The sequence below is a fragment of the Entamoeba dispar genome, genomic scaffold, assembly GCF_000209125.1.
Source record: "Entamoeba dispar SAW760 scf_1105229460127 genomic scaffold, whole genome shotgun sequence".
In the NCBI taxonomy this organism is placed as follows: Eukaryota; Evosea; order Mastigamoebida; family Endamoebidae; genus Entamoeba; species Entamoeba dispar.
The window spans coordinates 18,814-44,662 of record NW_001854037.1 but is presented as its reverse complement, the minus strand read 5'-3'; the positions used below and the strand labels follow the sequence as shown (position 1 = coordinate 44,662).

Genomic DNA, 25,849 nt, shown 5'->3' with positions numbered 1-25,849 from the left:
AATTGGTTTGTTTCATTCCACATATCAATAATTTGATTTCGAATTGTCATATATCGTTCTGGTGTTTTGGTATTTCTTCCCATAAAAAATTCTTGATTTTCTGCCATTTCTTCTGGTAAAACAGTATTTCTATTAAATTCTAATGTAGTTGAGAAACTACTAACACTTCCCATTGTGTCGGTTGTTTCTGTTGTACCTTCATTCATATATCTAGTATCTTTAGGAACAGCTGATTCAGATTGAAATTGTCCTGATGTAAGAAGGTCATATTCTCTTGGATAAGCAGGTTGATATGTTTGTTCAGGTTCTTTTGATTTTGATTTTGTAGTTTTGTGTGATGACGGTTTACTTGAAGTAAATGTTGATATAAAAGTACCAATTTTTGAACTAATACTTTTGTCTTGTTCTAAAATAGTGTTAATAAATTCCTTTATTCACAAAAACAGTACTTATTTTCTTTCTTTTAATAAATGATAATCACCAAACTCTCTTCATTAACAACCAGATTTTGTTCTGTCTCAGAATCTTTCTTTGATTTGAAGAATTGAAAAAGAGGTTTTTTGTCATCTTCTTCCATATTTTTCTTGATACTTTTTAAAAGATTTTTTTTAAATTAAAAAATTGTAATTTAAATAATATCAAAAACTTATTTAATTTGTAAACAAAATTATTTAATTCTTATTAAACAAATTGTTGTCCTTAACTCAAACTAACATGAAAATCAGTCATTTAAGCTACACTAGTTTGTTGCTTAAAACAAAAATTAATTACTTCTCTTTTTCTTCTTTTGTCTCTTCTTTTTTTTCTTCAGGAGTTTCTTTTTTAGCAAGTTTACCTTTTGGTCCAACTCTTGGCTTTGGCTTAAACTTAGCTTTTTCTTCTTCACTCATTCCATTCCATATTTCAACTAATTTGGAAGTGATTTCTTTTGGTTTCAAATCAGGATTAGCAGCTTTAACTTCTTCTCTCTTTTCTTGGCAAAATTTGATATATGGATTTTTTCCCTTCTTTGACTTAATAACAATGTATTTTCTACTTTGTTTCTTCGTTCTTGGTTTCTTACTATCTCTGTTAATTTTTTGTTTTTATGTTAAGAGTCTCTATAAATAAGTCATCAAGGCGAGAAAGAACAGCAGCTACCAAAGGGTGAAGATCTATTTCATTCCTTTAGATAACATCTCTTTTTAATTTGTGTTAATGATATAATTCATTTCTCTCGCCAGATGTGTGAGTATTTGCGAAGTTAATAGCTTGTAAATCCAATCATCTCAATTTTTAAATAAAAGGACACTTCTCATAAATGAACAAAACCTCGCTGGTAAATTCGAATATAATAAAATACAAACGTGTTTTCTGAGCCAGACATTAATTGATTGAAATCTTATAATTCTCTCAGCCTCATATATCCCGACATCATAGGTTTCTTTTAACTTCTTCTATTCTCCCTTCTTCTCTTTCCATTCTTTTTATTTTTGTTTAATATTTTTTCCTATTGTTTCTAGTTTCTGTCGTTTCTTATTTTTTCAAATCTGTAAAATAGAAAACTAAATAAACTTATAAATAATTTTTCTCTTTTCATTAATCATTCTAAAAAATTCTATTTTTATTTTTGGTAGATTTTAAAACAAAAAATTAAAAATTATTATTTTGTTATTATATTTTTGACGTATCACCTTTATCGAAAAAATTTTTTTATTTAAACATAACAAGGAAATTTTCAATATAAATTTTTTGATGGATAACTGTTAAAAAGAAAAAAATTAGTAATTAAACAATTCAAATAAATTACATCTCTATTGGTTAAATTTTTTTTATTTGTGAACATAATAAATAAGCTGTTTACTTCACTGTGACTAGTGGTAATATTTTAAAATATTTAAAGTTATATTAAAACAAAGATAGATTATTGTATAACCTTTCAAAGAAAGCTACAAATTAAATGAATTATAAAAATATAATTTAGTTTCATTCTAAAAAAAATAAGATTTTTAACATAAAATTAACAAGAACATAATGTTTGAGAAAATGTTAATTTAACATTTTCTTTTATGAATTTTATTCAATCTGAATTTATTTTAAAAATTCTTTATAACAGAACGTTATTATCAACCTAATAATTTATTGTCTTATTAAAATTTCCAATTTAAAAGTTATTACCAAGACATGTATGAGTGTGAATAATAGTATTTATCATGAGTTTTAGTTTTTTACAATAGGAATATTAGATTGTGTCAATACTTAATAAAAATTGAAGAAATTTTGAATTAGAAGAGATTTTTTTGAATAGTAGTTTTATTTAATAAACAAAAAATAATAACTATTAAATTCAATTTAATTTAAACCCATAATAATTATTTAAGAAAAAAAAACTGTAAAAAAGGAAAAAAAGAAGAAAAAGTTAGATCCTTCAGGTTCAAATAAAATGATGAGTGAGTATAATCTTCTTATGAAGATAAAGGCCGTCCACAACTTGTTACGCATGGCCATCTCTCTGATTTTTATTTCATTTATAATTTTGATTATTTTGAAGTGTTGATCAGAATTTGGTTATTCATATTATAGTATGATGAAAAAGATTTGTCATTGGTTAAACTAAAACATAAATTATTGTTTTTTCTTCCAAAGAGATGATTTTTGAGTATATTTAATTGCAGTCTCTAATATTTCTTTATAAGAATTTCCACTTATTGCAGATGTTTCAAAGAATCCTGAAATTTTGCTTTTCTTTAATTCACTTTTCAAATCTTTTACCATTCGAATCTTTTGTTTACCAATTTTGTTCATTGTTACTTTGTCATCTTTCAAATCCATTTTAGTAGCAACAACGATAATTGGTATGTCATCTGCTATTGTCCTCACTTCTTTAATAACTTCTACCACTCTATCAAATGATTTAGGAATATAAGGACAATAACAAACTACAATACAATCACTATTTCCAATTGCCCCTGATGCAAGCTTAGAATAATCTGGTGATCCTGATGTGTCTACAATAGTAAGATTGAAGATATTATTTCCTTCTACCAATTTCATAGTATAATGTTCTTGAATAGTTGGTTCATATTGACTAGTAAATCTTCCACTTGTCATAACACTTATCAGTTGACTCTTTCCAATTCCAGGAGCTCCAGTGAATGTGATAACAATCTTCTTTTCAAGATTCAATGGTTCCATGAACGTTTTACTTTAAACATTTTAAGATCATACTTTTGAGATTTTAGGTGTGTATAGGAAAGGAACTAAACAAAATTAAGTTTAATAGATGAACTGTTTAATTAGTTGATTGTTTCTTAAAACAACGTTCTGTCAAACTTTGTGAGAATGGTAAAAGTGAAAATCCATAGCACATAGATGCTCCTAACTGAAGAAGGATAGACAATAGAATGAATAAAATATATCTGAATTTAAATACACAGAAGAAAGTAAATATTGTAGCAATTATACACACAAAGAATGAAATGCAACGAAGAGGAGAACTAAATAGTTTTAAGAATTGTTGTTTTGGTCCATAAAGGAAAAGCATTGAACTAAAAAGTAGAATAAGTCCCATAGAATAGAAAATACCAAAAACAGAGGGGGCTACAAGTAATGTTCCAAGAAGAGGGATACAAAGAATCAAAAACACACCACCAAAAGTAAATGTACATAAAAATCCAAAAATTCTCTAGAATTAAATATTATGATTATTTTATGTCATTAGTTAATAAAAAAAAATACAAACAGCTCGAAGAGACAAATGAAAACAAATACATGGTTTTTCTAAAGCAAATTCACTTGTTTGTTGTAAAGTTTCTGGATTAAGAAGTGTCTGTTCATCAATGAAATCCATCTTAGAAATATGATTATTAGATAAGATTGAGAAAATAAAAATAACAGAAAGGACAACATCTATTAAGACACTTGCTTTAAGAAGATATATCAAATTAAATAAAATGGAATGTGGTTGTAGATGTTTTCTATGGGTGATTTTAGCTATCATCCTTCCACCATTAGCTGTTGGTTTATTAGGAGGATGTACCACACATCTCTGGATTAATATTATTCTCTGTTTAATCTGTTGGTTCCCAGCACAAATCCATGCAGTATGGTATGTGGCAAGTTTTTAAAAAAAAGAAATAAAATTGAGTATATTTGTTATGAAAAGTATTAAATTTACTTATTTTGATGGAGCAGCAGCTAGTGTTTTTGCCATCTGCTCTTGAACAGCAGCAATCATTTGTTTTCTGTCACTAACAATTTTTAAAATTTTTTCCTTTTCTCCTTCAACGAGCTTAATTTTTCTATCATAAAACTCCAAAGCAGCAGATAATTTCTATTGGTTATTGGTTTAACAACAACTCCTTATTACTAAAAAACAAACTTTTGATACAAAATAATTAGCACCAATATCAATAATAACACGGTCATAACTATCAATCTCTCCTTTCATATAAAGTGAAGAATTCATTGGTACAAGCATTGGTTGACCTTTTACTTTTTCATTTGTCAATGTTTTAATAATATCTTTATTATCTAAATAGGTTTGTTGAACTGAAAATAATTGTTCATAACTTTCTTGAAGGTTTTGTAATTCGTTTTGAAGAGTTTTATGTAAGCCAGCAAGGTCTCTTGGAGAGAGAGATGACAATGGAATTGGCTTTGGGGCTGACATACTTCTTCTTAATAAATGTTTATATTCATTTACAGATTCTTTTTTTATTATTTGACTATAATAAAATTTATCATCAAATACTATATTTTTTCAATTAAAGTTCAAATCATCTTTTAATAAAAACTAATTATTTAAGATTAATAGAAAGTTATATTCTATTATTCATTTTCATAAATCTATTCATTAATAATATTATTCAATCCTCAGAGAGTGTGTTATTATTATTTGATACTTCACTTTTATTGTTATTTTCGTGTCGTATTGTTGTTATTGGTTGATACAATGGATTTCTTATTGATTTACTGTTTGTGTTTCTGTTATTTGTTGTGATTAATCTGTTTATCACTACATTCATTTCATTAACAAATGAATAAGAATTAATGAACAAGAAGAGAGAAGGAGCAGATACAACAAAACAAGAATTAATCTAAAAGTATCTTAATATACGAATTTCAAACAACAGAAATCACATAGAAAGAACACAACAAGAAATCAAACAAGAAAGACAAATATAATAATAAAAGAGAAACACAAACAAAACACAAGGAACAACTAAAATACAAATTATCATTCTCTTTATTTTATTTATCCTTTTTTTCTTCTTTTAAAACAAAAAACTAAAAAAATTAAAAAATAAAAGAGAAAAAACAAAAAGAAAACAAATGGAGAATATATTGAATGTGAATATTCCTTTCGATGTCTCATTATTGGATAAAGTTGTTGGTTCAGCCGTTCAAACAAGAGACATTGAAGAAATGAAGAAAGCGCAAATGATATTACTTGAATTTATCAATAGGAGTGATACATACTTAAAAGTTCCAGGAATAATGGAAATTAGTCAAAGCGTAATAACAAAAATGTATGCAATGGATATTTTAAAGAGAAGACTAGAAGGTGGATGGAATAGTATAGGAGAAGAAACTAAGAAAGGAATAAAAGAATATGTTAGTGAACAAATAAATAAGGTATGTAATGAAGAAGAATATGGATTGATTAATAAAATGAATGAAATTATTGTAATATTTATTATGAAAGAATGGGATACAATATGGTTTACATTCAGTGAGGATATTATTAGAAATGGATTTATTAATGAAAAGAAATGCAAAAATTCAATTGACATATTTAAAATATTGAGTGAAGAAATTGAGAAAGAAACAAGAATAACTGGAAGAAGAATTGATATTGGAGAACATAGAAAGAAAATTATTGAATATTTGATGAAAGTAAGTGAAAGTAGTGAAGACAATGAAATGGTTGAACATAGTCTCAAAACTGTACAAGACTATATCAAAATGATGCCAGAAGAAGAAAAGAAAGAAATGAAGATGATGGAAAGAATTATCAATATTATGAAAAGAAGAAGAAATGAGAATATTGAGAAAGAAGGAAATGAATGTATATATAATCTAATTGAAGGAAATAAAGAAGGTAATGAGATGATATGGTATTTTATGAAGTATATTAGAGAGAGTAATAAAATAAACGAAATAAAAGAAAGAAGTTTTAGAATTGAAGGAAAAATTAATATAATGAAAGAAGTAATGATTATAACTAAGTTAATAAAATGTAGTGATAATATTAAAAGAAGAACAGAAATAGAAGAAGGAATTAAATATTTAATAAATTGTATGAAAATAGAAGATAAAGAAATTTATTATAATATCATTGATGGGATTGAATTTTATTTGAGAAAGAATAATGAAACAATAAATAAACGAGAAGAAAAATATCATTTAATTATTGGTAAAGAAATAATTAAACGACATGAAGAAAAGAAAGAAGAAATAAAAGTAATTGAAAAGGGAATTAAAAAAAAGAGAAAGATAGAAGATATATTAGGATTAATTAATGAATGTACAGAAAGAATTATTAATTATATCTTTGATATTGAACCAATGTATGTAGAAAAAATGATTGAAGAAATAATAGAAAGTAATAATAGTACAGAAATTAAATCAATAAGTTATTATATTTCACAAATAATGAAAAAATATGATATTGAAATTAGAAGGATTATCTTTGTTAAGATGAATGATATTTTGATAGATAAAATAGAAAATGAGAAAAACAAAATAAATCGAATTAAACTCTTTGAAGGGATTCTTGAAATAATTGATGGTAGTTATGAAGTGATGATAAAAAGTAATGAGATGTTAAAAGTTATAATTAAAAAAATGGAAGAAATTATTATTAATGAAGAAGGAGAAATTAGAAAGAAAGTAATAATAAGTCTAAAAAAATTACATGATAATTGTGGAATAGTATATTATAAAATGGGGATTATTAGTTATATGAATTTTGAGAGAATTGAAGGAATAATAAAAATATTAAATGAAGAAGAACAAGAAGGAATGTATGAAAGTCTTGGAATTATTTCAAAATATCTTCCAATAGAAAGGGTAAAAGAATATGGAGAATTAATTATTGGTAAGATTGTAAAAAATATTAAACAAAATATAAAAAGATTAATAAGTGAAGAAGTTTTTAATGAAAAAGAAGTAATAGAAAGTATAGAAAGAATGAAATGGTATTTTAAAGGAGGAAATACAACTAATAAAGAATATATGAAAGAAAATATTGATAATTTAATGATTATTTATAATAAGATTAATCAAATAATTAAAGAAAAAAATGAAGAGAATATTAGTAGAAGAATGTTCAATGAAATTATAAGAAGAATTAATGAAATACTTATTAATTATATTAAAATAATAACAAATCAAGAAAGAAGAAAATTTATTGAAGAATATAATGGAATAATTATAGAAGGATATTGTATAAGAAATAAAGAAGAACGAGATAGTACAGTAATTTGGATATATTATCATCTTATTAATGAACTTGAAGAAGAAAGTAAAAAACAAATAAGTGTATATTATCATTATATAATTGAAAAGACTATTGAAATTATACAAAAAGATAATATTAGTTATCCAGATATAAGAGAAGCATTATTTTCATTCATTCGAATTGTCATTGAATATTGTTCAGAGATAATTTGTGAATCTAATCCACAAGATATGTTTTATTTGATTGATTTAATTAATTGGGGAAATCAACATCATAATAAACATATTAACGAAGAGAGTACTGAAGCATTAAATATTTTATTGACAAAATCATTTATTATGAGAAATATTAATTTAATGGGAATTGTTAAAGAAAAATACAATTCAATAGTTATTGGATTAATCAATACTAGTGCTGAATGTATATTTAATAAGAAAGGTGTAATTGAAAATATTAGAAAAATGATGGTTATTGATGAAAATGGATGTGTTTGTATTCTTAAAGAAATGATTAACAATGGAAGGGGTTGTGATGAAAAAGTAATGAGGAGAATTGAAAATATTGTTTGGTCAAAACAAAATAAAGAAGAATTTGTACATCAATGGAAACAATTATTAATCGAATTAAATTGTAGAGGATGAATAAAAGATAAATGAAAGTTATTTTGTATTTAGTTTAAGATAACAAATGAACAATTTTATAAATATCAAATATCTTCTTGTTTTGTTATATAACAACTTGTTTTATTTTGAATAGATATTAAAATGTCATATCTCTCATTATTTTTTCATTAAAAAAATACATTTAAGTGTTTTATAGTTGGTAATGAAAATAAAAGAAGAATGAAGTCAATGACTTTAATTTCTTGCATAAATACAAAGTAAATTAAAATTAATCACATGATCATTTTAATATTATAAATGTTGTATATTGTGTAGATAACACTCATTATTATAATTCAATAGTTATATGAAAACTGAAATAATTAACAATTCTGAAAAATACAATAATTGATATTAAATTAACATAAGATCCAAACATATGATGTTACATATTACTCAAATAATATTCAAGTAAAATATATTCAAATATTTAACAGATTCAATACCTAAGAATTGTTGTAATCACAAAAATATGAGCATTGTTATAAGATTATTAACTTTAAAATACAATATAATAACAGGGTATTCATTAAACATAAAGAAAGAAGGAAAAAAAAATAAAATAAATAGAGTTAGTATTCTAATTTTTAATACTTAGTTAATATAAAAGCTGAAAAGAAGAAAGAAAATATAAAATATAATAAGGATGGAGAAGAAGAACCAAGTACCAAGAAAAATTAAGTGATATGACGAACTAATCATTGTATTTTTAAAATTAATTTATCAACCATTTCTAATCAGTTGTATATTTTGTCAAAAGAATTAGACAATTATTATTACTCTGATATTATTTGTGTTTGTTTTTATTAACAAAATTGTTTAATTCAAATTATATATCATACTAAAGTATATTTGGTATGAAAAATAAGAAAAAGATATATGATAATATTCAATTATTGTGCATGTGCATATTTTTGAGTGTAATTACGAGCATTGCTTTTGGCTTGTTCAGGATTAGATAACCATAAATTATTGACTTCCAAATTTAATGGATCTTCTAAGTTTGGACTAGCAAGTAATTGTTGGATTGTTTGTAAAACAGAGGAGATTTGCATTGCACATACCCATCCTTGAGGCTTTAATGTATCCAAACAAATCTTTCCAAAAAATGAAATGTTAGGGTGATAAACTTTAGTGGCAAATTTGATTATTGGTGGACTATAAGGATAATTCTCTGGAAGAAAAACATCTAATGCAAATTTACCTCCTTCATATGGAGTATCTGGTGGTCCATCAATAATTGCTTTCCAATAATCTATGTTATTTTCATCGATAGTTACTTTAATTCCAGTTGGTGGGTTTTTCAATATGTTTTTTGTTTCTTGGGCAATTCTTCTTTGTCTCATTTGGTTTGATGACATTTTTCTTTTCTATAATTTTACAGTTCTAGTTATTCGTCATTTATTCATTTCTATCTAATTATTATTTTTTATTATATTTTTTCTATCTTTTTTTCTTTATTATTTATAATTTTACCTCACCAATCCTCATCTCTTAATTGAATTTTACACTAACCTATATCATTCAACCTACCACTACTGTGTTTTATATGTTTTAAACTACATCTAATAAAAAATATTACTATATTTTGTTAAATTTAACAATATCCATTTTAGAAAAAACTCTATGTGATGTTTTGTTTGATAACACTATTATTATTTCAAGAGCTTTAAAGTTTATAGACTCAATGAACATATGATTTTGTTTATTATGAAATTATGAAAGATTTCTAATATTACCATTATTATTTTTAAGGTATTTATTATTTATAAGTAATTTCAGAATAAAAGAGTTAATACGAATAAGATTTATCATTAATCTTTAGTCTTGTATTAGAACTATCTGATAAAATAGTCTTTTAATGATAATAAATGAAATTAATAAACAAAGTGTTATTTACAATACAATCATGTATTTATTAATTTATAAATAATCATTTTTATTTGTTGATTAATGTATGACGTTTTTATTCTTAAATCTTTATTAAATATCAGTAATAAAATCTCATAATTTTCATTGACTATTCTTATTCTGTTAATATGTAACTAAAGGATAATCAATGAATAGACTCTGTTTCAATACTTAGACATAACTCCTATTGATAAAGTGTAACATACTATTGTCTAAACAATATTAATCTAAATTTAATAACATCAAAATAAAGTGAATCATACCATAATAATAAATCTTTTCATAATTGTTGTATAATATAATTATTTACAACAACAATCAAAATAATAAAATGAATGAATAAAAAATAATACAATTATGCTATTATATAAAGAGTTTAAATGTGAAAATTATATTGTGATTGTTTGGTTCTGTCTTTTCATTTCATTTATTTCTTGTATCATTCACCCTCTTTTAAACTCTTCTCAGGAAGAAGTACGTTTAATGTTATATCAGATAGATATAATAGATTCAACAATTGATGTCATCACAAACATTACAATAAAAGTTCTTGAAATGACTGTTATCATATCCGAACTTATTCTTGAAACACCATCAATCTTTTCAGCCAAAATATATCTCATATATTTTTGGTCTTTATGTAAAGGATTAATTGTAATATTCACTATTGTTTTATGTCTCCCATCATTACAAACATGTGTCCTTTTAACCTCAGTTGAAAGAATATCCCATTTCTATTTATCAACTATGATATTATTATTATCCCTTGATATTGGTGGAATGATTTATTTAAAACTCTCGATATCTGTTATTGCACTGATAGATCTCTGGGAATGTATGCAAATAACAACATCCCCTCCACATTTTATTGACTTATTTGAAGAATTATCATTCAATGAGAATGAAATCAATTATCATTTTAATTTTCCACTAATTAAATATAATTCAACTACAAAATATCATTACAATGAATGTCCAATTTGTATGGAACCTTTTCATGAAAACGAATCAATGAAACTTCTTCCCTGTAAACATTATTTTCACAGTAGTTGTATTGATGAGTGGATTCGTTGCCATTCATTTTGTCCTCTCTGTAAAGTTCCTTTTCATCTCAACACTTTTGGAAAAAATAAGCAAATCTAATTCTTCTTAACTGTTTTTTCTGGAATTTCTTTCTTAAGAAAAGTTGAACTAAAACTATTTTTTTTTAATGTCATCCAAAGAGTTACGTCAACGCCAAATTATGGAAAATAATTATCGTTTGTTTTAATAGATTGAGATGATGTCAATGAGATCGCTGACAATTAGGGGAGATTCAGGAGATTGAGAAAATAGAAGAAAAAGACCAAAAAACGTCAGACATTTTCAGAAGAGTGGCTCTAGTGTTTGCGTTGATATTATCTATACTCAAACTTATCATTGCCTTAAGGACCTTGTTTGTTAATGGATTTGGTGGAGAAGAGTTTTGTTCAAATGATATACATTACATTTTGTCTTCTATTAAAAATGGATATATTGTATCTCTTTTAGAATTTATTTCATCGGTATTATTTTTGTTGTGCATTTGTATATCTCCTAAATTTTATTTCATTTTGGATTATATTTCATATAAATCAATGTTATTTATTTGTGCTGGATTGACAGTATTATTTATGTTATTTACAACAACATTGGCTGGGGTATGGCTATTTGGACTAAATACAGTAGTTGTTGGAATTTACTTTTATGCCGACTACCTCATTTGTTCAGTAACAGGGGATGTTCAAAACTTCTTGAATGAACATAAATACCAAGCATAATTGATTTATTATATTGAAACTAAAAAATTCTAAGTTCGAAACAAGAACTTTATTTACTATTCATAGTACAAAATGCAAAATAACCTAAAATTTTACTTTCCTATTATGAAACGTTCATTTTATGCATTCCGAATAGAAGGAGAAACAAAATTATTAGGAGACAATATTGAAACAGGAATTAATGGATTAAAGGAATATTATATAACACAGTTTAAAGGATATCCATTTACTGAATGGTTTTGGATGATTGAATTTCAAGATAAATACTTTGGATTTCAAACTATTTTCACAATGAAGAAAGCATATAGTTTGTCTATTAGGAAGTATGTTCAAATAGATAATCAAATACTTGAAATCATAGATCTTACTGAAAACAAGAAAATCTCCTTTAACCAAATGGCAAAAAAGTATATCCAATTTGTGATTGAAAATAATATCAGATATGAGATTGATAGAACTCCTAAACAATCCAAGTTGGTGGAAATTGAACAAACAATCAAAGCAAAACAAAACAGTATAAGGTCTAAGAAATCTATAAAGAGAGAAGAACAAATTACTCAAATTGAAGAAAAAGAAAAAAAAGTAGATAATAAAAGTGTTATTACTGAACAAAGCATTACCGAAATAAAAACTATCGAATTAACACAAACAAATGATAATCAAAGTGAATTAGTAACAGAAACTCATGAAGAAAATACATTATCTACATTAATTGAAGAAAATGGAAAAAAAGATGATAATATCATTTCAAGTGAAATTGAACGAAACACAGAAGAGATTCAATTTAATGTAATAAGTAGTAGTATTGAAAATAATTCAATAATTACTCCACCTAAAAGAAAGAGTTTATTATCTGAAGTAGAAAATCCATTATTAGTTCAAGAAAGGGAAAGAAAAAAGAGAATAAAATTAATAGAACAGGAAGTTAGTAAAGAGGTAAAAAAGGTTGAAGAAGAAAAGGTTGTTTGTGAAAAGAAAATGAAAAAGAAAGAAACAAAGAAAACGAAAACAATAAAACCAAAAAAATTAATTAATGATAAAGAAGTAAATGAAAAAAGAAAAAGAGTCAAGAAAAGTGATGACAAAATTAAATGGAACATTAACGAACATGAAGTACAAAAATTTAAAGAAGAAGTTATTAATATTATTAAAAATAATAAATGCCTAACTGTTGTATGTAATGAAAGAGAAAAAGAAATCAAAGAAGCAATATCTAAATATATTATGGAACCAGAACATGTTGTTGTATATCAAAATTTAATGGAAACTAACCAAAATGAAGAAAATAAAAAACTAAGAATTATTTGTAATCCAAGTGGATTGAACAATATTGTATATAGACAATTACAGAGAGGAATTAAATTTCATGGTAGTGATGAGTCATTTCCACTAGGAACAATAATTATTCTCAATCAAAAACAATTAAGTGCTATCCGTAATATTATTGGTATTAATAATTTCATTGGGATTAATGGAGAAACATATATTAGTAAAGACAGTGAATCATTTTCATTTCTTATAGAATTCGGAGAAATTAAAAATGATGGGAATATTTGCTCAAGTGATGACACCCTTGATTTATCTGACTCTTTCTTATGAGAAAACACCAATCAAAAGAAATAAAAAGAAAAGAGATTTTATAATAAAAATTGTTTTATATTACATAAGTTAATTTTAATGTATGAAAACGAAAAAAGAAGAATAAATAAAAAGGATTTCGTTTGAAAAGAGAAAAAATAAAAACTATTTCAAAAATGAAGAAGAACTAAAGAAGAATGGTAAAAAATTAGAAATAATACAAAAAAAGTTAACAAAATAACAACAATAAAAAGAAAAAACAATAGAAAAAAGAAACTAAAAAATTGATAAGTGAGTAGAATGAATCCTAATACAAATGGATCTGTTATTTCTAACTCTATTAGTACTCCCCAACAACCAATTGATAGAAGTCATCAACAACAAAGATATCAACAACCACAATACCAAACATTCCCTAATCAACAAGTTCCTGTTCAATATCAAGGACAACCAATATATCAACCAAGAGTAGGATATCAATCAGAATATATTCAACCACAAGTACAACAACTACAAAATAGTCTTATGGATATAACTCTGTTACAAAGCATGATTGAACAATATTTACAGTTTTATTATACAGATGATGAAATTATTAGAGAATTAGAAAAGAAAAGTATTCCAACTGAAATGACAATTTATATATTAACTAAATTAAAAGAACAAAATCCAAATTATTTTAAAGCTTATGAAATCCGTTTAACAATAAAAGGTTTGATTTGTTTTTAATTTATAATCTATTTGTATTTAATATATAGGTCAAATAGCTCGTTTTAATGAACTTATTCAAAAACATCTTACTGTATCAAATACTGTTCAACCTGAAACTACTCCAATACAACAAGTTCCTCAACAACAATTTACTCAAGATATATATCAAGAAAACTTTGGTGGGAGTTATATTTCAGGGGCATATCAAGGTGATCAATCAATGGGAATGTAAATCAGTTGTTTCATCTTATATAACAAAATTAAATCATAAAATTGAATAATTTTTAATTTTAAATTAAGAAAGATCCAATAATTAATATTTGGAAATTGAATAAAATATTTATTTGTGATAGTAAATAAAATTCTGTAAAAGAGTCTAAACATTTTTCCAATAAATGGTAATAAAAATATCATAATTATCAAAAAGTTTAATCAAATATAAATACTTCTAATAATTCCTCCAAAAATAATTGTTAAGCAACTTTAAGAATTTAGTTTCTCTTCAAGGACTTGTTATTATTTTTATTTCATGTTTTTTTTTCCAATAATTTCAGCAAAATTATTACCAATTATTAGTGTCATTAATTCAACAAATGATGACTATATGACTTTCATAAAAAAAAAACAAAAATAAGTTGTAATTGAAATACATTAAATTATTGATCTTTTTTGTATTCTATTGCATTACTGAACGTCAAAAAGAAGTAATTAAAAAAATCCTTTAAAAATTGTTTGATTTTATTATTGACAAAGATAAAAAAGATAAAAACAAATAATGTATTTCAAGAAACTCCCCCCAAAAAATATTATCTTCATGAATAATAAAAAAAAATAAAATAACAAAACCAATAGAAAAATGAACCAATTTTCTTATATATAACTAGAAACAATATTATTTTTATGTAACCACTAGAAAATAATAAAATCTTTGTAGTAAAAAGATTTGCCAAACAACTAATATCCAACTTCTTATTCTTATTTTGAATGTATTTAATTTTAATTCTTTAAAAAAAAATAAGTTTTTAAAAACTTATTTTTAATATTAAATTTTATTTTAAAAAAGTAATGATTGATTATTAACTGAGAAAGTATTAAACAAGTTTTCAAAATATCTTCTATTAAACAATTCCAATTTTTTTTTGTTTAATTTAAAAAAATTTAAACAAAAAACCTTTATGTAAAATTTATTAAATTAATTTATTGGTGGATTCGCTTTACGTCTAATTGGTAATGTTGGTTTTTCTGTTTGAGAACTTTGTTGTTGGAACATGGCAAGTCTTTCTTTAAATGAGTTATTTTCGTGTTGTGTTCCATCAACATTTGGTGTTGTTGTTTGTGTATTAACTTTTGGGAGAGTTCTACTTGGGACCAAAGGTTTTGAATTTGTTATTGTTGAAGAAGGATTGGTTGTATTTCCACGAGAAGGAAGTTGAGGTTTTGTTTTTTGAATACTAGAATTTGATTGTTGTCTTTGAGGAATAGAAGGTTGAGCTCTTTTAATTGGTTGAACTTCTTTTTTATCAGTTGAACTATCGAGTGGTTCAGGTGTTGTTATAGAAGTGTCTTGTTTTAAAGATTTTTGTTTCATTGTAGAAGAGTGAGGTGGCTCTGATGAAGATAGCTGTGATGGTTGTTGAATTTTTTTTAATGACTGAGAAGACAAATCAGATGGTTTAGAAGGTAAGCTAAATTGAACTTGACAACTTTCTGTTTTGTGATGAGAAGGAGTTGGTAAAGGTGGTAAATGCGAGGTTTGTTTATTTATTTGTATATCATTAGTAGATGATTTTACAATAGAAGGAGTTGGTTCTTGATTAATAGTATTATTAATTGAAGAAGTAGGATTATTAAATTGTTTTGATGGTTCAGGTAAAGCAGAGGAAGAAATAGTATCTTTAACTATTTGTTGAGGTTGATTTGAAGAGAGAGAGTTTCTTCTTTTATTTTCTACCTGAAGCTCGTCATAACACTTAAGACATACATAATCTACCCTTCCTAATTTTGGTACTTTACAACGAGTTCTACAATTGGCACAAATTATATATCCACAATTTCTACAATGATGTTTACGGAAAAACAATGTAAATGGAGTTCCACATCTCATACACTCATTTGCCTCTTCATCAGGAATCCATACAGTAGTTGAGTTAATTGTAATCTCATTTCTTAATGTTAATAACCTGCTTCTTTCATCTTGGGCTGCATTATTTATACTATCAAACCATGCCTTTTTTTCTTCTTCAGTTTCGCATTGAAAAGTAATATCAACTTCAGACGAACTTAAACTAAGAATTCTAAAACAATGAAGAGAATTAGGAGAATCTTTAATATCTTTAATCATAATACTTTCAATATTATACATTCCAATAACACTTAATTTTCTTTCATCTCCAATACCATACATTAACATATCATTAAATAAATAAATAAATCTTGGCTTATTAATTTTCTTTCCTATTTCTAATACTTCTCCTGATTTAACAAATGATCTTCCAGGTTTTACAATTGATTCAGCTGTTGCACCTTCACATGTTTTAGCAATTGTTATTAATTTATCTCTTCTTTCTCTTTCTTTAACACTGTCATTAGCATATTGAGTACATTCTTTTAAAAAAATTAATGCACTAACTATATTGTTATAATCAGGATGGTCTGTTGGGGTGTGTTTTAATAATTCATTTAATAAAAGATTATATCGAGGTAATCTTTGTACTGGTGTAATTAAATATGAACGAAGATCTAATTGAACCTTAGCATTAATACGAAGTCTTTGTTGTTCTAAATATCTACTTACATGAGGAGAACTACATACATCTTTTAAAACTGCTAAAACAGCTTCAGAATTTCCAACGATTAATTTATAAACCTTAAAAAAATGACTAAATTCAACAAATATTGAACCAATACAATCATATAATTTTCCTTTTTCTTTTTGTTCTTTTAATTGTTCAAAAAATGAAGAATTCATAGATTGAACATCTGGAAAATGAAGGAAAATAACATCCAATTTATTTTTTGGAATAATACCTTTATTTTCATTTAATGGTTCATAATAATATTTGATACATAATTTTAATCCTTGTACATATGATTCTTCAGTATCATATATTTCATTTATAATTCTTCTTCTTTGATCAAGTGGCTCTTCATTCTCTTTAGTAGGTTGCTCAATCTTAAAATCTACTTCTGTAAAATTTCCGTCTTTATCTATTACTTCAAAGTCTTCTAAGTTCATTTGTGACTTAATTTCTTATTTTAAAGTTCACCTAAATAAACCATTTCTTTTTTTTATTCCATCGTTTTTTTGCTATTTTCTTAATTTGTCATTTCTTTTCTCTCATATATCTAAATTTAATTAAAATTCTTATTTTTCGTTTTTTTTTTAATATTTTTTGCTTTTTGTTTTTGATAATAATTTAATATTTGTGCAATATAAAACAAAACATAAATTTTACTGTTAAGAGAAGAACTCAAAAAATTCAATCAAAGTATTTTATGTCTGCACGACATACTAAAGACTTTGACTGGGATACATTAAGAGGAAACCAAAATGAATCTCATTATCTTGGAGGAACAACTAAATGTCATCAATCTTGGTTTCAAAAATATCTTGACAAAGAACAAGAAAGACTAATCAATAAACAACACACAGAAAAAGAAGAACAAAAGGCATTATACTATACCTTATATCAAAAACCATTTTTAAATAAAGAAAAAGAAATTAATTTAAAGAGTGAGTGTATCCAAACACTTCCTTCATCTAAAGAAATGAAAGATTTTCTAAAGTTAAATGAAAAAGAAAAACTCGAAAAGAAACCAAAGAAAGAAAACTCAAAAAATCTAGAAAATAGGAAAAAAGATGGAGTTGTATCAAAGAAATTACATTTTAAAAAATGATGATGATTTATTAAAAGAATAAATATAAAATTCCAAATTATCACAAATTTTCTAAATTTACAATAAATCAAAACTAATTACCCCTCAAAAAAAAAAGAAAAATCCTTAAAAAATTAAATCTCAATAAGATTGAAATAAGATATTATGATAAATAAAATTAATTAATTTTCTGGTTTGAAAAAGCAATTCTATTTTTCTATTTATAATTCACAAAATAATATTCTTTTTAAATAAATGTTATAGAATAATTCATTATAAATATTACTTAAAAGTATAAAAATTAATTGCTTTGAGATATGAATGTATTATTCTTTAAAATAATACTGACATCTGTTTTTATTATTTTAGATGAAAAAGAGATGAGCCATTCAATATTAAAAATTACTATTACCAAAAATTGTTATTCCATCATCGATTCTTTCTCTCATTGAAACCCTGAAAACTTTCTCCCCAGAAAAAGTAAAGGTAGAAGAACCAAATTGACTTTCTTTATTATTTAAACAAACAAAGGAGTTTCATCTCAGAATTCATTTTAAAATGAGTACTTCTGATAAGGCTGATCGTTCATTAAAACCTTATTGGTATCCAATGTTTGATAACGAAGAAAATGAAGTGTTACCATATTTAAAGGCTAATGTAAAAAGGTCTGGTATTAACACAATAATTATTGATTTCATTGTAAAACTCTTAGGAGTAATATTTGTTGCTTCAATTGTTTTTGTTGGTTCAAAACAATTATATGGATTATACGACCTTTCTTTCCCTATCTTCTCTCAACAAAACGCAAAAGCCTTATGTATCTCTGCTTCTATATTTTCTATTCTTTTTATTGTAATGATTTATTTTATTGCAAAAAAAGAACCATCAGTTTATCTTGTTGGGTTTTGTACTGCTAAACCACCAGAAGAACTTGCAACAACAAATGAACAATTTCAAAAATTTACTGAAGACATTAAACGTTTTAATCCAAAATCATTAGATTTTCTATCACGTTTAATTCATAGAACAGGATTAGGTGATCATACTTATTTACCACCAGCATTTCATACTGTTCCACCTGATGATACATATAAATCTTCAAGATATGAGATGGAGATAAATATTAAAATTGCCTGTGATGAATTATTTAATAAATTAAAGATTGATCCACAAAAAGATATTGACTTTGTAATTACTAATTGTTCTATGTTTGCTCCAACTCCATCACTATCTGCAATGATTATGAATATTTACAAAATGAAAGAAACATGTAAAAATTATTCATTAGGTGGAATGGGATGTTCCGCTGGATTAATCTCTATTGATTTAGCAAGAGATTTATTAAGATGTAATAAAAATATTAATATTTTAGTTTATTCTACTGAATGTATTACTAGAGGGTGGTATCCTGGACAAGAAAAAGGAAGGTTATTATCTGATACTTTATTTAGAATGGGTGGAGCTGCTATTTTATTATCTAATAAATCAAAGTATTCATCTACTGCACCATATAAATTAGTTACTAGTGTTAGAATTAATCACCAAAAATATGATGATTCTTATAATTGTATTTTCCAATCTGAAGATGATGATGGAATAGTAGGAGTAAAAATTGGAAGAGATTTATTAAAATGTGTTACAAGAGCATTAGTCCAAAATTTAAATCAATTAATGCCAGTGGTAATGAGTTGGAAAGATATCTTTTTATATCTTATTGATATGATTCAACATAAATTAAATATGAAAAAGAAAGAAGATATCTTTAAACCTAATTTCAGAGAGACTTTCCAAGGATTTTGTATTCATGCTGGTGGAAGAGCTATTATTGATGGACTTCAAGAAAATTTAAATCTTACTGATGAAGATTGCATGCCTTCAAGAGCTGCCTTATATAGATTTGGAAATACTTCTTCTTCATCTATTTGGTATGAATTTAAATTTATTGAAAGAATTCATACCTTACAAAAAGGAGATAAAGTTTGGCAAATTGGATTTGGTTCAGGATTAAAATGTAATTCTGTTGTTTGGAAGAAGATCAATTAATTAGGGAGGCCCCATAATTAAAACAGAAACCTTTTAATTTGATTATGGTTTTTTATATCTTTTTTAAAATTGATAACTATTCATAAAAAGAAATAATTAAAGATTTTATTAAAAAAGGTCAAAGATATTAGGATGAGCTGATTCTATATGATATAAAGTAATATCTAAACCTTCTTGACTTGCTAAGTTAATTCGTTTTTCAATATACTCAATAGTTGGAAACATAATTTCACAATTATTTGGATCTTTAAAACTATGTTCTTGACATTCTTCTATCCAAGTTGAATTAGTAAGATTATGAAGAATAGTTTGAAAGGATGTAATATTAATTGAAGAACGAGGATAGTTTGGACAGAACTTATATCCAGATAGGTCAATAGAAATAGATGTCATACTTTTAAGTTCTTTATTTTTTGAAGTACAATCTTTGATAAGATTTTCAACATACATCAATGGAGATGAACAATGAGATGAATGAAGACTTTTACTGTAATAATCTGTTGTATCTATAATGAACTCATCAATATAGTTTTGTAAAGAATTGATTGTTGTACCACTAATAGCAACACTTCTTGGCTATATTCAATTAATGTTATATAATATAAAAAACAAATAATAAACAAACAGGAATAATGACATACACTTTCTTGTTAATATTATGTAATTCTATTCCAATTCTTCTAAGTATTAAACGTACATCACGTGATGACCTTCCTGTAATATAAAACACATTTTCAAGACCTTCAAGACAAATACCATCTAAATTATATTTTTTTACAAACTCTACAATTGAATTTGCAATTTCAAATGATAGATTTATAATATTTACAAAATTATCAAATTTGATATGAGCAAATCGTTCTTTTGAATTTATTGAATAGTTCCATACTCCTTGAACTTTTGGAATTCCTGTTTGAATTGAATCTATACTAAATCCTTTTATTATTATTTGGTCAATTCTGTCATTGTGTTCATTAGCAATTTTTATTTCTCTATCATTTTCTACAACAACAAATAGTTTTCTATTAAATTTTCTTGGTTGGTGTTGAATAGAATTAAAATCAGTGATCAATTCACCTATTGTACTTTCTACACAAAAGGATATGATAAATAGAAGGAACATTTCTCACTTTTTTAATGAAGTTCTTTCATTCTTAATTTAACTAAATCCTAAAATAATAAAAAAATTTATTTGTATTAAAGAGTAATATGAATATAATTAGATATACTATTTAATGAAATAAAATTTACATAGTGTTATATCATTTTTATTCTTTCAAACCTTTTTCTTAAATAACTCGTTAAATAAGAAAAACAAAATAATATTTAATGTATTATAAATATTATATTACAAATTAGTGTTTTTACTTCTTTAAAACAAAACATAGAATATTATTTAATATTTTGTTATTAGAATTATTGAATCAACCCATTTTCAACCCTTTGACAAGTCAATGAATTATCTGAACTAACTTAATAATTTTATTTACAAACATTTATTTTCTATGACAGAGTTTATATCATTAGGACCAAATATTCAATGTAATTTAAAATTTAGTAAAGATGGTAAGAAATATTTCTTTGGAAATGCACATGTTGTTGGTATTGTTAATATTGAAAAGAGTTCTATTATGAGTATTATTGATTTTAAACAAACAGTACGTTCAATAGAAGTTATTAATGACACAACTATTGCTATTGGAACAGAAAGAGGAATAGTTGAATTATATAATTTAGAAGAAGATAAAAAAACAAGAATTATTTCTATTGGAGAATATCCTATTATTAATATAAAGAATTATGAAAATTATTTACTTATATTATCACCATTAAGAGTATTATTAATTACTCTTGAAGGTAAAATTATTGAAGATATCTCAAGTAAAATTCTTATTGAAACAGCAACTCTTTTTGGTAATCCAAAAAATGAACTCCCTTCAATTGCTTATGCCCTTACTGATGCATCAGGTACTTTAGTTATTAAACAAGGAACAAATGAAAGAAGAATTCCAGGAAATAAAACATGGGTAACTGCATTATGTCAAAGTGATGATTTAACACGAGTATTTATAGGAACTGATTCAGGTAAAGTTTATATTCATCAATATCCAACATTAGAAGTTGAATCTGTTGTTTCTGTTAGTGATTTAAGAATTAGTGGTATATCATGTCATGGAAATAATACATTTATTGCTTCTTCAATTGATTGTTCAATTCAATTCTTCCAATTAAATGATTTATGGTTATCAACAGTAAGACTTGGTGGAGTTGGAGATGAAAGATATATTCGTTTTACTTTTAATGAAAATAATAGAATTCTTATTGCATTAACTAATATGTGTCATTTACATGGATGGAAATTAGATAATTCTTATACTATTCCAACTCAAATTGTTCTTCCAACAGGACATTCTCAAGCAGTTTCTTCTGTAGAACTTTATCCATTACCAACAATACCATCTAATCTTGCTATTATATCTTCTTCACTTGATTATACTATAAGATTTTTTGTTAAAAATATTAATGTAGATAATAAAACACAAGAACATTGGGTAGAAATTGCAAGACCATTAGTTCATGGATATCCATTATCACAAGCTGTATTAATTAATAATCCTATTCGTGTTCTTACTAGTAGTATTGAAGAAAAACCAGTTAGAATATTAGAAGCATCAAAATATTTTATTGAAACATTAAGATATATCACAAAATCAAATCTTTCTGAAAAAGATATGATTTATTATGATAAATCACCAATTGGAGCTAATCATCAACCACTTTCATTAACAAATTGTCCATTAAAAGAACATACTGGAAGTAGTAGACAATCTCAAGTTCAATCACCTACAAAATTACAATTTGATATAAAAACATTAGTTATTCCTGATAGTGATGAATTACCTATAGAAAATGATATTACTGTTGCTAGTGTTCCTAAAATCTATATGACTGCACCTCCTGAAGAAGAATTACATTATCATACACTTTGGCCTGAAACAAATAAATTACTTGACCAACAAAGTGAAGTAACACATATTGTTGTAAGTAAAGATGAACAATATATTGTTACTGGTGGATTATATCTTAAACCAAGTAAATTTACTACACAACCAATACCAGCTAAAACTTTATATTTATGGGAAAAAAATGGAGAAACATATAAAGTAGTTGATTCCTTTTTACCATTTGGTGAAGAAGATGAAATTCAATGTTTAATATTTGAAAAAGGAATTTTTGCTGTAGGTGGAAGAGAAGGTAAAGTATTTATTGTTAATGGAGAAAAAGGTAATTTCAAAACACATTTAATTGAAGTTTGTAATGAAAAAATTACTGGATTATGTTATGTTAAAGAAAATATTATTGTTGGAACACCATCTGGTCAAATGTATATTATTAATACAAAAACATATGAAAGAGATTATGGTCAATTTATTAATAAATCAATTACTGCAATGAAAGGAATTAATAATAAAATAATTCTTGGATTTGAAGATGGATCTCTTGATATAATTCCATTTAACTCAAAACCAATTCATTTTAATAAAAGTTCAAATGGAAAAATAATGAATTGTTGTCCATCTAAAATTATATCAATTAGTGCTATTGAAACTGATAATAATATGAAAGTAGTAGCATCAGATGATATTGGAACAATTATTGTTCTTTCTATTTAATTTAGTTTCTTTTTAATAATAATATTTATTATATAATAATAAATAAATATAAATAATAAAATATATAAAAATAAAAAAAATTTATTTAATGCAAACACCACAATATCAAATTGTGAGTATAGATAGAGATTATTCAAAAGGACTTACACCAAGATTCTTTACAACAAGACCACAACAATTAGCTGGATTAATTGAAAATAATGAATTTGAAATAATTATAAATCAAATAAATCAATATTTTATTGAAGCAGAAACTATTACATGGAAAACAATTATTGAAGAAAGTTTTTCATGTATAAGTTGTGGATTAACAAATTGTTGTTTTAAAAATCAATATCATAGAAAAATGATTGAATTACAAAAATATTTAATTCAATTAAATCGAAAATTTCCATCATTACAATTTATTCATCCAATTAATAATGGATTTTTATGTTTTGAAATTAGTATTTTTTCTTTACAATAATAAAATTAATAATCAATCAATTAATTAATTTATTTATTCATCATTATCTTCTTCTTCATTTAATTTTTTTTGTCCTTTTTGAAGTTTTTCTTTTTTCTTTTGTGCTTCTTCTTTAAGTTGTTGACTAACAATTCTCATTGCATCATTTGCCTTTTGTGAATATGCAATTGCTTCTTTTTCATTTACTTTATATTCATTTAATTTCTTTTCAATCATTGTTTCAATTCGTTGATATAATTCAATTGAATATTGTGTTACAAGTGTAATTGCATATCCACTTTTTCCTGCTCTTGCAGTTCTTCCAACTCGATGAATATAATCTTTTGGTTCAAGTGGACAATCATAATTAATAACAATATCAACATTTGGAATATCAAGTCCTCTTGATGCAACATCTGTAGCAACCAAAATCCCTCTTTTCCCACTTTTAAATTTTTCTAATGCAATTAATCGTTTTTGTTGACTCATTTTCCCATGTAATGGAATTGCTGCATATCCTAATTGTCTTAACATCATTACTAATTTTGTACATCCTGAACATTTCATAGTAAATATAATAATTGATTTTCCTTCTGTTTCTTTTAATATACTTAATAAATATCCATCTCTATATTTAAATGGAATAAAACAATATTCTTGTCTTAATGTATCAACTGTTTGATATTTTTGTTCTTCTTCTTTAATTTTAACAGGATGTGTTAATGATGCTCGTTGTAATTTTTCAACTTTTGTTGACATAGTTGCTGAAAACAACATTGTTGTTCTTTGACTTGGTAATTTTTCAATTAAATAATCAATTTCATTTGCAAAATCCATCTCAAGTAATTTATCAGCTTCATCAATTACTAAAAATTTAACTTTTTGAATTGATTCTTCAACTCCTTTTGTATTTTTAATATGATAAACTATTCTTCCTGGTGTTCCAACAATTACATGTGGTCTTTTTGCAAGTTGAACACTTTGTTTCATTACATCCATTCCTCCTACTAATAAACATGACATTAATCCAGGAAGTGCTTTTCCTATTTCATCTAATACTTCAACTACTTGTGCCGCTAATTCTCTTGTTGGTTCAATAATAATACAATAAAATGCTCTATTCTTTTCTTTAACATTTAATAAATGTTGAATCATTGGAAGTAGAAATGATGCTGTTTTTCCACTTCCTGTTTGTGCAATTCCAATAATATCTTTCTTTTGTAATGCAACTGGAATAGAATTTTCTTGAATTTTTGTTGGTTTCTTATATCCTAAATACTCTACTACTTTTAACACTTCAGGAATTAATCCTAAATCTTTGAATGTCTTTTGTTTAGAAGCAGTATCATCCATCTCTTCTCTTTTTCTTTTTCTTTTTTTTTATTTTTCTTTTTTTTTATTTTTCATTTTTTGTATTTTTTTTAGGGTTTCTTAAATTTAGAAAATAAATTAAAAATTTTTATTTTAATTTTAAAAATTTCTTTAAAATGTATAATATAAATGGAAAATAAGGGTTATTAAGGGTTGACATATTATTTATATTTTTTGTGAAATTTATTATAATTTTCAATATTCTTTCATTATTTACATAAACAACAAATAATCATCTATTTATCATTGTGTTATATTATTTTATATTTCAATGAATATTCATTGTTAAATGAGATTGTTCTATTTAATGATCACTACAATTAATATTATTATGA

The 25,849-nt window shown here is 24.7% G+C and overlaps 17 protein-coding genes across 17 annotated transcripts in view, besides 43 other annotated features; 8 read left to right on the top strand and 9 right to left on the bottom strand.

Moving 5' to 3' along the window:
• EDI_085750 (uncharacterized protein) overlaps positions 1-577 on the bottom strand; it is a gene marked incomplete at both ends in the record, with an annotated part of 704 nt that extends 127 nt beyond the window's left edge. The window contains 2 exons of the mRNA XM_001733302.1: positions 1-406; positions 487-577. The exon at positions 1-406 is cut by the window's left edge and continues 127 nt beyond it. Of these exons, the coding sequence (XP_001733354.1) occupies positions 1-406; positions 487-577 (497 nt within the window). The remainder of the gene's footprint in view (positions 407-486) is intronic.
• Positions 578-591: 14 nt separating this feature from the next.
• Positions 592-686: a sequence feature (AT_rich).
• Positions 687-767: 81 nt separating this feature from the next.
• EDI_085740 (uncharacterized protein) lies at positions 768-1,366 on the bottom strand (the record flags this gene model as incomplete). Its single annotated transcript, XM_001736817.1, has 2 exons — positions 768-1,068; positions 1,347-1,366. The coding sequence occupies 2 exons, from the start codon at positions 1,364-1,366 to the stop codon at positions 768-770; spliced, it is 321 nt and encodes a 106-aa protein (XP_001736869.1).
• Positions 771-809: a microsatellite.
• Positions 1,367-1,420: 54 nt separating the features above from the next.
• Positions 1,421-1,525: a microsatellite.
• Positions 1,526-1,545: 20 nt separating this feature from the next.
• Positions 1,546-1,663: a sequence feature (AT_rich).
• Positions 1,664-1,860: 197 nt separating this feature from the next.
• Positions 1,861-1,893: a sequence feature (AT_rich).
• Positions 1,894-1,932: 39 nt separating this feature from the next.
• Positions 1,933-2,003: a sequence feature (AT_rich).
• Positions 2,004-2,290: 287 nt separating this feature from the next.
• Positions 2,291-2,369: a sequence feature (AT_rich).
• Positions 2,370-2,604: 235 nt separating this feature from the next.
• Positions 2,605-3,174, bottom strand: EDI_085730 (GTP-binding protein RHO1 precursor, putative; the record flags this gene model as incomplete). Its single annotated transcript, XM_001736816.1, has 1 exon — positions 2,605-3,174. The coding sequence occupies one exon, from the start codon at positions 3,172-3,174 to the stop codon at positions 2,605-2,607; it is 570 nt and encodes a 189-aa protein (XP_001736868.1).
• Positions 3,175-3,271: 97 nt separating this feature from the next.
• EDI_085720 (vesicle transport protein SFT2B, putative) lies at positions 3,272-3,829 on the bottom strand (the record flags this gene model as incomplete). The annotated part of the gene is made up of 2 exons (XM_001736815.1): positions 3,272-3,664; positions 3,722-3,829. 2 exons carry the CDS (start codon positions 3,827-3,829, stop codon positions 3,272-3,274), a joined length of 501 nt encoding a protein of 166 aa, XP_001736867.1.
• A 327-nt stretch (positions 3,830-4,156) lies between these two features.
• Positions 4,157-4,651, bottom strand: EDI_085710 (prefoldin subunit, putative; the record flags this gene model as incomplete). Its single annotated transcript, XM_001736814.1, has 2 exons — positions 4,157-4,312; positions 4,361-4,651. 2 exons carry the CDS (start codon positions 4,649-4,651, stop codon positions 4,157-4,159), a joined length of 447 nt encoding a protein of 148 aa, XP_001736866.1.
• A 39-nt stretch (positions 4,652-4,690) lies between these two features.
• Positions 4,691-4,848: a sequence feature (AT_rich).
• A 258-nt stretch (positions 4,849-5,106) lies between these two features.
• Positions 5,107-5,215: a microsatellite.
• A 42-nt stretch (positions 5,216-5,257) lies between these two features.
• Positions 5,258-5,314: a microsatellite.
• Positions 5,314-8,085, top strand: EDI_085690 (DNA double-strand break repair Rad50 ATPase, putative; the record flags this gene model as incomplete). Its single annotated transcript, XM_001736813.1, has 1 exon — positions 5,314-8,085. One exon carries the CDS (start codon positions 5,314-5,316, stop codon positions 8,083-8,085), a length of 2,772 nt encoding a protein of 923 aa, XP_001736865.1.
• Positions 6,261-6,317: a sequence feature (AT_rich).
• Positions 6,400-6,483: a microsatellite.
• Positions 7,091-7,126: a sequence feature (AT_rich).
• Positions 7,226-7,287: a sequence feature (AT_rich).
• Positions 7,346-7,369: a sequence feature (AT_rich).
• Positions 8,086-8,999: 914 nt separating the features above from the next.
• On the bottom strand, positions 9,000-9,467 carry EDI_085680 (ubiquitin-conjugating enzyme E2-17 kDa, putative; the record flags this gene model as incomplete). The annotated part of the gene is made up of 1 exon (XM_001736812.1): positions 9,000-9,467. The coding sequence occupies one exon, from the start codon at positions 9,465-9,467 to the stop codon at positions 9,000-9,002; it is 468 nt and encodes a 155-aa protein (XP_001736864.1).
• A 55-nt stretch (positions 9,468-9,522) lies between these two features.
• Positions 9,523-9,581: a sequence feature (AT_rich).
• Positions 9,582-9,672: 91 nt separating this feature from the next.
• Positions 9,673-9,707: a sequence feature (AT_rich).
• Positions 9,708-10,018: 311 nt separating this feature from the next.
• Positions 10,019-10,051: a sequence feature (AT_rich).
• Positions 10,052-10,374: 323 nt separating this feature from the next.
• EDI_085670 (uncharacterized protein) lies at positions 10,375-11,160 on the top strand (the record flags this gene model as incomplete). The annotated part of the gene is made up of 1 exon (XM_001736811.1): positions 10,375-11,160. One exon carries the CDS (start codon positions 10,375-10,377, stop codon positions 11,158-11,160), a length of 786 nt encoding a protein of 261 aa, XP_001736863.1.
• Positions 11,161-11,921: 761 nt separating this feature from the next.
• On the top strand, positions 11,922-13,415 carry EDI_085660 (uncharacterized protein; the record flags this gene model as incomplete). Its single annotated transcript, XM_001736810.1, has 1 exon — positions 11,922-13,415. The coding sequence occupies one exon, from the start codon at positions 11,922-11,924 to the stop codon at positions 13,413-13,415; it is 1,494 nt and encodes a 497-aa protein (XP_001736862.1).
• Positions 12,785-12,976: a microsatellite.
• Positions 12,787-12,891: a microsatellite.
• A 35-nt stretch (positions 13,416-13,450) lies between the features above and the next one.
• Positions 13,451-13,495: a sequence feature (AT_rich).
• A 5-nt stretch (positions 13,496-13,500) lies between these two features.
• Positions 13,501-13,678: a microsatellite.
• Positions 13,679-13,694: 16 nt separating this feature from the next.
• On the top strand, positions 13,695-14,337 carry EDI_085650 (uncharacterized protein; the record flags this gene model as incomplete). Its single annotated transcript, XM_001736809.1, has 2 exons — positions 13,695-14,106; positions 14,153-14,337. The coding sequence occupies 2 exons, from the start codon at positions 13,695-13,697 to the stop codon at positions 14,335-14,337; spliced, it is 597 nt and encodes a 198-aa protein (XP_001736861.1).
• Positions 14,117-14,151: a sequence feature (AT_rich).
• Positions 14,338-14,352: 15 nt separating the features above from the next.
• Positions 14,353-14,404: a sequence feature (AT_rich).
• A 518-nt stretch (positions 14,405-14,922) lies between these two features.
• Positions 14,923-14,945: a sequence feature (AT_rich).
• A 147-nt stretch (positions 14,946-15,092) lies between these two features.
• Positions 15,093-15,167: a sequence feature (AT_rich).
• Positions 15,168-15,235: 68 nt separating this feature from the next.
• Positions 15,236-15,307: a sequence feature (AT_rich).
• On the bottom strand, positions 15,298-17,340 carry EDI_085640 (FYVE, RhoGEF and PH domain-containing protein, putative; the record flags this gene model as incomplete). The annotated part of the gene is made up of 1 exon (XM_001736808.1): positions 15,298-17,340. One exon carries the CDS (start codon positions 17,338-17,340, stop codon positions 15,298-15,300), a length of 2,043 nt encoding a protein of 680 aa, XP_001736860.1.
• Positions 17,341-17,383: 43 nt separating this feature from the next.
• Positions 17,384-17,512: a microsatellite.
• An 88-nt stretch (positions 17,513-17,600) lies between these two features.
• EDI_085630 (uncharacterized protein) lies at positions 17,601-18,002 on the top strand (the record flags this gene model as incomplete). Its single annotated transcript, XM_001736807.1, has 1 exon — positions 17,601-18,002. The coding sequence occupies one exon, from the start codon at positions 17,601-17,603 to the stop codon at positions 18,000-18,002; it is 402 nt and encodes a 133-aa protein (XP_001736859.1).
• Positions 18,003-18,141: 139 nt separating this feature from the next.
• Positions 18,142-18,171: a sequence feature (AT_rich).
• Positions 18,172-18,191: 20 nt separating this feature from the next.
• Positions 18,192-18,288: a sequence feature (AT_rich).
• Positions 18,289-18,539: 251 nt separating this feature from the next.
• Positions 18,540-20,024, top strand: EDI_085620 (3-ketoacyl-CoA synthase, putative; the record flags this gene model as incomplete). Its single annotated transcript, XM_001736806.1, has 1 exon — positions 18,540-20,024. The coding sequence occupies one exon, from the start codon at positions 18,540-18,542 to the stop codon at positions 20,022-20,024; it is 1,485 nt and encodes a 494-aa protein (XP_001736858.1).
• Positions 19,331-19,352: a sequence feature (AT_rich).
• Positions 20,025-20,072: 48 nt separating the features above from the next.
• Positions 20,073-20,140: a sequence feature (AT_rich).
• Positions 20,133-21,147, bottom strand: EDI_085610 (uncharacterized protein; the record flags this gene model as incomplete). The annotated part of the gene is made up of 2 exons (XM_001736805.1): positions 20,133-20,600; positions 20,650-21,147. The coding sequence occupies 2 exons, from the start codon at positions 21,145-21,147 to the stop codon at positions 20,133-20,135; spliced, it is 966 nt and encodes a 321-aa protein (XP_001736857.1).
• Positions 20,609-20,644: a sequence feature (AT_rich).
• Positions 21,148-21,195: 48 nt separating the features above from the next.
• Positions 21,196-21,274: a sequence feature (AT_rich).
• A 51-nt stretch (positions 21,275-21,325) lies between these two features.
• Positions 21,326-21,375: a sequence feature (AT_rich).
• A 154-nt stretch (positions 21,376-21,529) lies between these two features.
• Positions 21,530-23,698, top strand: EDI_085600 (uncharacterized protein; the record flags this gene model as incomplete). Its single annotated transcript, XM_001736804.1, has 1 exon — positions 21,530-23,698. The coding sequence occupies one exon, from the start codon at positions 21,530-21,532 to the stop codon at positions 23,696-23,698; it is 2,169 nt and encodes a 722-aa protein (XP_001736856.1).
• Positions 21,805-21,848: a sequence feature (AT_rich).
• Positions 23,699-23,711: 13 nt separating the features above from the next.
• Positions 23,712-23,779: a microsatellite.
• Positions 23,780-23,786: 7 nt separating this feature from the next.
• On the top strand, positions 23,787-24,164 carry EDI_085590 (uncharacterized protein; the record flags this gene model as incomplete). The annotated part of the gene is made up of 1 exon (XM_001736803.1): positions 23,787-24,164. The coding sequence occupies one exon, from the start codon at positions 23,787-23,789 to the stop codon at positions 24,162-24,164; it is 378 nt and encodes a 125-aa protein (XP_001736855.1).
• Positions 23,885-23,942: a sequence feature (AT_rich).
• Positions 24,165-24,167: 3 nt separating the features above from the next.
• Positions 24,168-24,207: a microsatellite.
• Positions 24,198-24,277: a microsatellite.
• EDI_085580 (ATP-dependent rRNA helicase RRP3, putative) lies at positions 24,198-25,496 on the bottom strand (the record flags this gene model as incomplete). Its single annotated transcript, XM_001736802.1, has 1 exon — positions 24,198-25,496. One exon carries the CDS (start codon positions 25,494-25,496, stop codon positions 24,198-24,200), a length of 1,299 nt encoding a protein of 432 aa, XP_001736854.1.
• Positions 25,497-25,499: 3 nt separating this feature from the next.
• Positions 25,500-25,566: a microsatellite.
• Positions 25,567-25,574: 8 nt separating this feature from the next.
• Positions 25,575-25,645: a sequence feature (AT_rich).
• A 27-nt stretch (positions 25,646-25,672) lies between these two features.
• Positions 25,673-25,710: a sequence feature (AT_rich).
• Positions 25,711-25,849: the final 139 nt, after the last annotated feature.